At 38.0% G+C, this 11,412-nt stretch overlaps 1 protein-coding gene across 1 annotated transcript; it reads left to right on the forward strand.

Annotated features, from left to right (window-relative positions):
- The first annotated feature begins 7,341 nt into the window (after nucleotides 1-7,341).
- On the forward strand, nucleotides 7,342-10,922 carry LOC309508700 (piggyBac transposable element-derived protein 4-like). Its single transcript, XM_082183182.1, has 3 exons — nucleotides 7,342-7,816; nucleotides 8,705-8,791; nucleotides 9,020-10,922. Exons 1-3 carry the CDS (start codon nucleotides 7,560-7,562, stop codon nucleotides 10,623-10,625), a joined length of 1,950 nt encoding a protein of 649 aa, XP_082039308.1. The 5' UTR covers nucleotides 7,342-7,559; the 3' UTR covers nucleotides 10,626-10,922.
- Nucleotides 10,923-11,412: the final 490 nt, after the last annotated feature.

The following is an 11,412-nucleotide window of genomic DNA, read 5'->3' on the forward strand; positions in this document are numbered from 1 at the left end:
CCAGTGGCCCATGCATATCAACTGTCACTACAAATCTGTGGTAAAACGTGAGGAAATGCTAGATTTTTTTATAGCTGGCAAAGTTAGTCTAATGAAATACACTGACACCTTATTTTTGTCCTTTCAAAAGTAACTGAATGCCCTGCTACATATATTAGCCTACAGTAATCGTAATTGTATTTAAAACATATAAATGTACATGTATATGTATAATCATGTCATTATAAAACATATATTTGTTTATATACACACTATAAATGCATATATTTGAAAAAAAACAAAACATTCCGTACATAGCCTAGATCTACGCGCCCCCTAAACCCACATAATAAAGATGGCCAGGGACATAGAAATTTGCACAAATTAAGCATACGTTCCATACAATTGACGTATTATCGAAATATCTCAATTTTATTAACGAGTGATTATTTAACAAAAGGCAAGTAAAACGGTCAGGGTTACATTTTAGACACAAACACACACACACACACCTCTGAAGCGATAGAAAAGTCCTCGGGACCGCATCACTCGCAAGACGCAACCTGCATTGCTGTACAAGGCCGAAGTCCACCATTCTCCAGTTGAATGGTTGCTACACACATGGCCTGCGTCCCAATGTACATACTATCCATCCTAAATAGTATGTGACATTAGTATTGTCAATACTATTTAGGGCAGATAGGGCGGATAGTATGCACATTGGGACGCAGGGACATAGTTTAGATGTGTCCGTGGTTGATGGCCAACCAACCACCCGCAGCCAGAGTCTAGCCCTGGCAGCAAGGGAAAGATGCACTGGAACAGACGCGTGTCCCATCATTGCCTCTCTCATCTAGGTAGATACTTTCGATACTGACGTGGTATCGAAAAGGATCGATCCTCACGTAAAAATATCGCACGCAATTCAGTGTGTAAAATAAGCTTCTAAGTGGAAAAATAAGCGAATGTTAGCGGATAATTGTGTAGGATAGAACTTTTTCTCCTAGTCATCTGGATACAAGACGAAACCAATCAATCACAGAGAGCGTTCGATGCTGGTGCTTCGCTGAGCTCACAGGCCCAGTGTGTTTGGGAAATGAAGCCTTGCTTAGATGACAGAGAAACAATCGGGAGTTATTTCGCAATAAACAAACTAAAAGTGTACATTAATATTTTTATTCAACAAGGATCGATGCATTAAAGGGATACTCCACTTTAAAATGAAAATTCTGTCATCATATACTGACCCTCATGTTGTTTCAAACCTGTATGAATTTCTTTCTTCTGCTGAACAGAAAGGAAGATAGAAGAATGTCAGTAACCAGACAGTTTCTGGTCCCATTGACTTCCATAGTAGGAAAAAATATATACTATGGAAGTCAATGGGACCAGAAACTGTCTGGTTACTGACATTCTTCTAAATATCTTCCTTTCTGTTCAGCAGAAGAAAGAAATTCATACAGGTTTGAAACAACATGAGGGTGAGTATCAGCGGCGGTTTCTTCATTAGGGTGATCGGGCGACGCACCACCAAAGTGTGAAAGGGACTTTTTCAATCACAATCTCATTCAACCACAGAGTTACGCTAGCAGTCACTCACTGTTGTTCTGCCTCTGAATATAGTCCAATCAGCGCCAAGTCACGTTCTGTGGAGTACCGCCTCTTTTTGGGCAATTTCACTATGGCCGAAAATCGCCCAGAGTGTTCCCATAGACTTACATTCAAAGATTTTTTTTTTCGAACTGCAGGCACTGCAATGCATTCTCTATGGGTTCCAGGAGGGCTCGCACTAACGTGCTTTCGTCATCATACGTAAACTTCACTTGTGCAGCGATTGCTGGAAACAAATATACCTCTAATAATATTTAGCCATAAGCTGAAGTGACATCCAATAATTTCCTCAGTGCATAACTTACATTTCACGGACATATTCTCCATCTGTAAATGTTAGAAAGTCAATATTTCCAGTTTGCTGTCATGAGGGGGCGAGCTTTCTGCAAGCTAAACTTCCGTGAACGAGCGCCGCCGCGTGCATGCGCGCGGAACAGACGGAGCGCAATAGAATAGGAGCGCAATTATTCTGACTAAAATATACATTAACACTAAATTATAAATATATTTAGCTAAAATATTTGTTGTTGAATATTTGTTGTTGTTGGTGAACATAAATGTGCTAGAGAATTTCAAACCTGTGTACTTTGTGTATTTTTATGATATTAGCTTTGTTTTTTTATTTTTTTATTTTTTTATTTTAAGTTTAGTAAATTTAACTACTTCTTTAAAAAGCATTATTTTGTTTTTAGATTGTAATTGTAACGATAACCAGCTGGAGTGCCCTCGAGAGCCACCAGAGGGCGCTCCACAATAGACTAGGATCACTTCCTCATAAACTACATTTCCCATAACTCACTGCCCGGACTCATCAGCACTCATCTCATTCACCTGTGTCTTATCATCTTGTTTCACTCACACCATAAATACTTGGTTTTCACATTCACTCAGGGCGAAGTCTTGTTTTACTGTTACTACATTTCTGAGCGTTATTTACCCGTGTTTGATTCTTGTTTTGCTGACCTTGGACTGTTTCACCGTTTCCTGATTGTTTCTCTGCCTGGCCTGACTCGGATTGTTTATTGGACTCTGATTATTGCTGCCTGCCCTGACCTCTGCCTGTTATTTGGATAGTCTCTGTGTTTCCTCCTTTGATCTGTTCGCTGTTGATGACCCTGCCTGTACGACTACTCTGTAAATAAACTGCATTTGGATCTTCACCTTCGAGTCTCGGAGCCGTTTCGTAACAGTAATGTTGCAATGTTAGAATGTAATGTGATTTGACCCCTTTTTTGGATAGACTGCAGATAGACAGCAAGGTTACACTATGTTTGTTTTTATAACCTTCAATATGAACATTGTTTGTAGGACAATATTGATCAGGATATTAAATATATATAAAAAATAAAAAAATACAGTTTTTTTTTTTAATTCAAATAGAAAAATAATAATTAAATACTCAGATTATACCATACATCGCCATTTAGGCCAAAAATTCAGATTTATTTGGCAATTGGCTATTTCCCAACCCTACCGGCTGAAGTTTTAGCTAAACTTTAGGCTAATGATAGCTACATTATTAGCACTGTTAAATTGTTATTTAACAATTAGCCTACATTCAGTCCTGGATTAATAATTCAGTTTGTTGTGACCCCAAAAAAATGTTTAGCACCAGCCGCCACTGGTGAGTATATGACGGAATTTTTATTTTAAAGTGGAGTATCCCTTTAAATTGATCAAAAGTGACAGTCAAGGGTTTTACACTGTTAAAAAAAAATCTACTTCATATAAATGCTGTTCTTTCAACTTTGTTCATCAAATAATTCTGCATAAAATGTATGGTTTCCACAAAAATATGAAACTGTTTTCAACATTGATAATAATAAGAAATGTTTTCTTATTCGCTTTTTGCTCGCGGGTTTCTCTATAAAGCTCCCCCTACAGCTTCGGAATAGATATTTGACAACACTGTCATCAAAACTCGTTGGCGACTCTCCCCCCTCCCATCTTCTCCCGCTGGTCATGTGCATTTGTTTTCAAAGAACCCGGCGAACGCACGGAGCCATGTCCACTGAGGTATGTATGATACACAGAAGGCTAGCAAATAAATGTTTAGATAGTGTATAGCCGTTTCTCAATCGCAAGTACGCAAAGTTCGGACTTGAGTCCTTGGTAGTTCGGACTTGACAAGTTCGACTCAGGAGAACGAACTCCCGAGGACGGGAGGACACAAGTCCGATAATTCTGAAATGGAACAGCGGCGTACTTGATCGCGTCACTCAGCTCGCTCTGGCTACTCCGGTTATCTCTTTATGTATATCTAGGCTACAAATAAAACAAAATATGTTATAAACCACCACTCTGCCTCTTTTCATTTTCATTTAAAAAAATCTTAAACATAATGGCCACACAAATGTGGTTCAGGCAACTCAATTGATTATCTTCACTGCATATTTATAACACGAAATATAAAGCACAACACTGACTCTTTTTGTTTTAATTAAAAAAATATGATAAATAAAAAACATCATAATATTGATCATTAAAACTAACATTTAGCAAAAAGAGACAGGGTTGTGTCATTTTATTATATTATATATGTACATACAGTGAAGAGAATGTAGGCAACATGTATAATAAAATATTTTATATGTTTTAAATATATAAAATAAAATGACATAACCTTTTTTGTTAAATGTCAGTTTTAATGATCAATAATAGCCATTATAAAAGTATAAGTAGCCTAAAAGGTATAAGAAGCTATACAATAATAAAGCAAACGATTCAGTCAAACATAAGTCAGCTCTCTAGGCTACAACGTTAAAGTTAAATAGACTAAATAAAGCTATGAAACTTCACTTTGCCCTCACCTTAACGTTTTGCCAGGGAACAAATTATAGATTAAAAAGACAAATAAAATAAATAAATAAATAAATTGTCCGTTAGATATACACAAGACAATTTATATCTCTCCACTAGAGAGAAGATACTAGAGAGACTAGACTGGAGACATCCGAGCCAGCGGCAAACATCAGCAGCACTAACCGAGGAAAGGATGTTCTCGGCGGGGTACATGAGCACCGAGCGTCCGATTGCCTGGTTCTCACAACTCCGAAAACGTCAGATCAAATTTTTTAAATAGGCGCTATCTTTATAAATAAACCAAAGATTTGAGCTTTAAACAACTACATTCTCGCCTGAAATACTCTTAACCCTCTGAGGACCAAGGTGTTTTTGGGGCCCTTGAGATGTTCTGACATGCCCTAACATTTGTGCTTTTTTCAGTTATTTATAAACATGTTAATGGCAAAGGTGTAAATTCACTCTATATAGCACAAACAGGGCTAGCAGAATATGTGAGCAAGATGTATGTAGATGTTTGTATTTTTAAGAGAATAATGTTTATGCGTGGTTATATAAAAAAAAAAAAAAGAAAGTTGTTGAAATAAGACCACAAAACACATACTAAATATGTGTCCACAAGACTTTTGACTAATGGATGTTTTCACTTCGAGTTCTGGCTTCAAAATTATGTGAAAATAGTCTTGCTTTATCGTTCACATAAAACAATACATTGATTTAAATTGTGTAAGACAGGTTTTGCTTGGAAAGCCAATATGCGAGTGGGGCGTGAAGGAGGAGTGGTTTACACCTGAGAATACAATGTCCCACCCATTATGCATAATTACTTGCGTAATGAGCCATTCATTCAGGTGTGACACTGACTGAGCCAGTGTTTTTATCTATCTTGTAAATATGTTTTGCTATTTTATTAAAAAAGGTTACAATTACAACAATAATTACAATTTCAACAATAATTCAAGTGTACTCTTTCTTTGTAAAAAAATTATTATAGGCCTACATTTTATCATGTGTATTCATTAGTTTGAATATAGCCAACATTGGAACATCTAACAACTTAGTTGATGACTTTATTTTTGACAAAAATAGTATTTTGCATATATATATATATATATATATATATATATATATATATATATATATATATATATATATATATATTGATGTGGCAGTATATTCTACAGTAAAAACTGTACCCAAATCTAGTCAACAAAATGTTGTCTTTCATATTTCGCCTGACTGTAACGTTGTTTTTATGAAATATTAGGGCATATTAATGTTAATTTGCAGTTTAATACGTTGCTTATACAAAGACATTTTATTTCAACATATTTCAGTTGATTTTTACTCATCTCAGTAGGCTATAGCAAAGCATTTTAGTTGATTAAAGCGGTTTATTCTTTCACACACAGACACGCGATTCATATTTAGGCTAAACAGTCTTTACAAATATGTACCCTTCATTCATCTCACAGAAACGCGATTCATATTATAGAAACGCGATTCATCTTTTTGCGGTTTACATAGGCCTACACTTACGTTATTCCATAACGTTATTCCACATAACACTTGAGAAAAGATAACTTAGCCTACCTCTCTCCTCATCTATTGCTCCTCATATCAGCACTGTTCTCAGGAAACTTTTCTCCAGGATTATTAGGTAGGCTATGCCTCACTCGCGGCGCGCTGCATGTGTTTACAGCTGATGTGGGCGTTTCATAGGTCTGAAATGGTTCAGAATTTGCGTTTGAATAGCGCGCGCTCTCCGGGGCGTGGTTACATTACATTTGAATGAGCTCTAATAAGCTTGACTGGAATCGCTCTCTTTTAATACAGATTTCACAAGCTGAGAATATTTGTTTTTTATATAAATTACTTCATTTAAGAGAAGCGATTTCAAGCTTTATGCCCGTGGGTATGTTTACCTGTTTGACTGAATTTTCGCGGAGTATCAGATCATTTTCGAACGCATTTCAAATTGGACTTCACAGACAGAGAGAGTGCAGGACTTGAATCATGTTTATTTTTCTTTATTTGGCAAAAAGCACAACACTTTATTTTTATTGTGAGTATACAGAAAAAAAATAGAAACTGAACAGGATCGATTGATGTATAACACGAAAATGAAAGATCAAAATTAACAGCAGTTTGAGCTTATTTTACATTGCTAAAAAAAAAAACGAGCAAAACGCAGGGGCACGTTTTTGGTCCCCAGAGGGTTAAAACTACATTTCGTGACACAATTACAGCAGTATTTTTAAATTACGCGGGGTTTCTCCTCTGCTATTGACGCTTGCTGGTTGGTGTGAGATGCATTCTGGGATACCTGGCTGTCTCAAGTCCGCACAAGTCACCTCTCGATGCATCCTCGGTAAAAGGGGCGGATCAAGAACACATCCGAGGATTTGAACTGGACTTGGCTAGATGTGAACTTTGAATTGGAACAGTACTTGGGCAGCGACTGATGACGTTTCACAAGTCCACAAGAACACAAGTCCAAACAAGAACGCATATTGAGAAACGGCTTATGTGTGCAGTGCCGTAAAGCAATTCGTTACATTGCGAGACCTGATATCACGCGATACTTCCTGACGCTTTCCGCTCACAGGCGCTCGGGGGGTGCGAGACGACCACCATTCAACCCGAAAAATGTCATATAACCATTCCAATGACTCCGAAGCTGTTCGGTTAACCCCCTGAAGTCGGCGGTCTCGCCGGCGATACCAGCTCGCTTTTTTTTTTATCAGTTCAAAAGAGATTAATTTTGCTCTGTTGACTTTGATATTACAAACACGTGTCATACATCAATCGATTCTGTTAAATGTGTATTATTTTTGTGTATACTCACAATAAAAACAAAGTGTTTTGCTTTTTGACAAATAAAGAAAAATAAGCACGAAGCGAGTTCTGCCTTCTCTCTGTCAGTGTAGTCCATTCTGAAACGCGTCCGAAAATGAACAATAACTCCGCGAATCCTTCTCACACAGACACGTGATATATGTCTTTATGAAGCTTGAAATCTCTTCTTTTAAACGAAGTAATTTATATAAAAAACAAATATTCTCAGCTTATGTAATCCGTTTGAAAGCAAGGAGAGGTACCGTTTTTCCTTCTGCTTCATTATCTCTTTAATGAGCTGAGGCCGCCCCGCCCCCGGCGCTATTCAAATGGTAAATAGTTTAGGTAATCTATTTGCATCGCACACGCCCCCCGATCAATGCCATAAAAACACAGTCTCTTCATCCGATTCACTGATAGTTCATCGCGCTCCGAGGATGGCACGTTTCTCCGGTAAAGACGCCCTTCAGATGATTCTGGACAGCGAGGAAGAATTCACCTTTTCCTCAGAGGAAGATTGCAATTCGGACGATGAACGGGTGCATTTTCAAGAGCGAATTGATCCCGCCGAGGATACATGTTCTGAGTAAGTTGTTTACTGTTATATAATTATTTTTCTGATAATATAGAACTCATATGAATTTTCAGACTATATTTTGCCTAGTTTTGGCTAGCTTTTGACATCTTACAGGAACGATTGCCTTACAATATCCCTAACATTCGTGTATACGCTCAAGTGTAAACTTTTTTAAATGTAATATTGCTCTTTAAATATATTTGTATATGAAATATATTTCACTCAGTTTTGATTAGCTTATGACACTGGTTAAAATGCTAAAATACTGCCTTATGCGTAATGTAGCATGTTTGTGAATATCTGCTTAGGTGTAATGTGATTTAGTGCAAATATATTTCAGCCTCTGGTAAAATATGTGATAGGCTACTGTCTAAATACATTATATTTTTATATAAATGTTCGGTTTTGGTTAGCCTATGACAGTGTTTATCATGCTTCAATACTGCCTTATGCGTAATGTAGCATGTTTGTGAATATCTACTTAGTTTATATAATGTGATTTAGTGCAAATATATTTCAGCCTCTGGTAAAATATGTGATACTGTCTAAATACATTATATTTTTATATAAATGTTCGGTTTTGGTTAGCCTATGACAGTTTATCATGCTTCAATACTGCCTTATGCACAGATGTTTGTGAATACAGGTGTACATTTTTTAAATGTAGTGTAGTGATCGTTCGCGAACGATCCGTTCATTGCGTGCGTCACTAAATGCATGCGGTGTATATAGCCCATCAACAGATACTCGCGGTGACGCGGTCTACGGCCCATAAATAGATATTTCTCCATCCTATGGCCTATCAACAAAACATTGTGTGTCCATAACCATCAATTGCTCATCAGTTTACTTTGAATAATGTATGCTAACAGTTTTACTTTGTTGTTGTTTTTTTAGGAATGTGTCAAGCTCTCCTTCTCCAGCACCCCGCAGAGGGGCACGCAGGTGTCGTTCAGTTCTCAGTGCGATGGAGAATCATACTGAGTAAGTGCATAGACGTAATATTTTACAGATGAAATGTAGCCTGATTGTGTTTACAGCGTCATAATATAAAAGTAGCCTACCTATTCTTGTGTGAAATGACAAAAAAACGTTGTCTTTTTTTATCCATGGCCATTAGTGATCGATAATGATAATACAATTTCTTTGATTGTGTTATCAGCATGCTCACGTGTTTTTTTGTTTTGTTTTTTTTTGTGTTTTTTTTTACAGATGTGACAATGAACATGTCCAAGCACCTGTCCCGAAGAGAGCCAAGGCAAACAAGCAGGCAAGCAACAGGCAGTCCACTCTGGCATGGAAAACAGAGACTGATGTTGACATGGTTCCACAGACTGTGCGCTTCCGTCCTGCACGGGAAACTGGACCACAACTGAGCCCTGTTGACTCACATTCACCCATGAGTCTATTCAAACAATTTTTTTCAGAAAGTGCTGTCTCAACTCTGTGCCACAACACCAATGCCCAGGCTGCCAAGGCAACTGCAAAGGGCAGCAAATATAAATGGACAGATGTCAGCATCAGTGAGATGTACCGCTACATTGGGTTGCTATTTTACATGGCCATGGTGAAGGTCAGCTCCATCAGCGACTACTGGCGGCAAAGCAGTGTTTTCTCCGTACCCTTTCCAGCTACAGTTATGTCCCGGGACAGATACCGCATCATTTCATGGAATGTGCACATGAGTCACCCAGATGCAGATATGGATAATGACAGAAAGAGGGGCACACCTGAACATGACCGTCTTTGCAGGGTCAAACCTCTCATGGACACGATCCGTCAGGCTTGTAAATCCATCTATCATCCTAAAAGAAACTTAGCTGTGGATGAAAGAATGGTGGCATGCAAAGCACACACAGGTATGACGCAGTACATGAAAGCCAAGCCAACCAGATGGGGTTTCAAGTTGTTTGTTCTTGCAGACTCATCGAATGGATACACTGTGGACTTTTCTGTGTACACAGGAAAGAACAACTTTCCCACAGGCCATGGACTGTCATATGATGCTGTAACATCTCTTTTAGACCACACATTTTTAGGTTCTGGGTACCATGTGTACATGGACAATTTTTATACAAGTCCAAAGCTCCTCAAAGACTTGTTTGCAATGAAGTTTGGTGCATGTGGGACTTACAGGGACAACAGGAAGGACTGCCCTCGGAATGCAGCTAATTCACTCTCTAAAAAATCTGCCAGGGGATCCATCAGGTGGATTCGCGATGGTCCTCTTGTATTTGTGAAGTGGATGGACACACGAGAGGTATCTGTCTGTTCTACCATCCATCCTGCTTATACAGGAAACACTGCGCAGAGGAGGGTGAAAACGCAAGATACATGGAGGACAAAGACATTTCCATGTCCTGCACCTGTGACTGAATACAACAAGCACATGGGGGGCGTTGACCTGTCTGATCAGCTGATACAGTATTACACAACACAGCACAAAACCATGAAGTGGTACAGAAAGATTTTTCTACACTTCTTGGACATTGCTTCCACCAACTCTTTCATTGTGCACAAAGAGCTACATGGTAACTTGTCCCATAAAGAGTTTATGGAGCAACTTATCACAGAGCTCTGTGGTGTGTCACAGAAAACGGCACCAAAACGGACCGATAGTGACCATGTACCGGTTCCAGGAGCTGAGCTGACTTCAGATGACAGGGATGTTGCCACAGTTGGTCGCCGCTCATGTGTGCATTGCAAAGCAGTGCGTGGTAAAAAGCAATTAACACCATGGAAATGCCAGGCATGCAATGTTCACTTATGTCTTCAACTGAACAGGAACTGTTTTCAAGAGTGGCATAAAGATGTGTGACTGTGTTCAGATGTGTGTGCTCTGCTGACCACCTTCCACTAACCATCAGAGTTCAGAAATCATTCTGATATGTTTTTTTGTTGTTTTTTTTGCTCACATTTGATTCGCTTAGAGCCCGCATCAACGGGGCATAAGCATTTACTGTGAGATACCTGCCTTTACTTTTGTTTATTTATCGCTCACAATTGCTTTGTTTATAGCCGACTGATTATTTTTTTATTTACTGTAGAATATACAGCCACATCAAATAAGCTTTTGTTTAGCAATTTCTGCTCATATGTTCTATATATATATATATATAAAATAAAATTTTTGTCAAAAATAACGTCATCAACTAAGATGTTAGCTGTTCCAATGTTGGCTATATTCAAACTAATGAATACATATGATAAAATGTAGGCCTATAATCATTTTTTTACAAAGAAAGAGTACACTTGAAATATTGTTGAAATTGTAATTATTGTTGTAATTGTAACCTTTTTAATAAAATAGCAAAACATATTTACAAGATAGATGTAAGCAAAATCTTAAATGGTCAATAAAAGCCTTCTTCTAAATATATCTTTTGTCCTTGCATTGTGGCTCAGTCAGTGTCACACCTGAATGAATGGCTAATTATGCAAAGTGGGTGTATTCTAAGGTGTAAACCACTCCTCCTTCACGCCCACCTCGCATATTGGCTTTGCAAGCAAAACCTGTCTTACACAATTTAAATCAATGTACTGTTTTCTGTGAACGATAAAGCAAGACTATTTTCACATAATTTTGAAGCCAGAACCCGAAGCGA

This window comes from Leuciscus leuciscus (genome assembly GCF_965113295.1).
Source record: "Leuciscus leuciscus genome assembly, chromosome: 10".
NCBI lineage: Eukaryota > Metazoa > Chordata > Actinopteri > Cypriniformes > Leuciscidae > Leuciscus > Leuciscus leuciscus.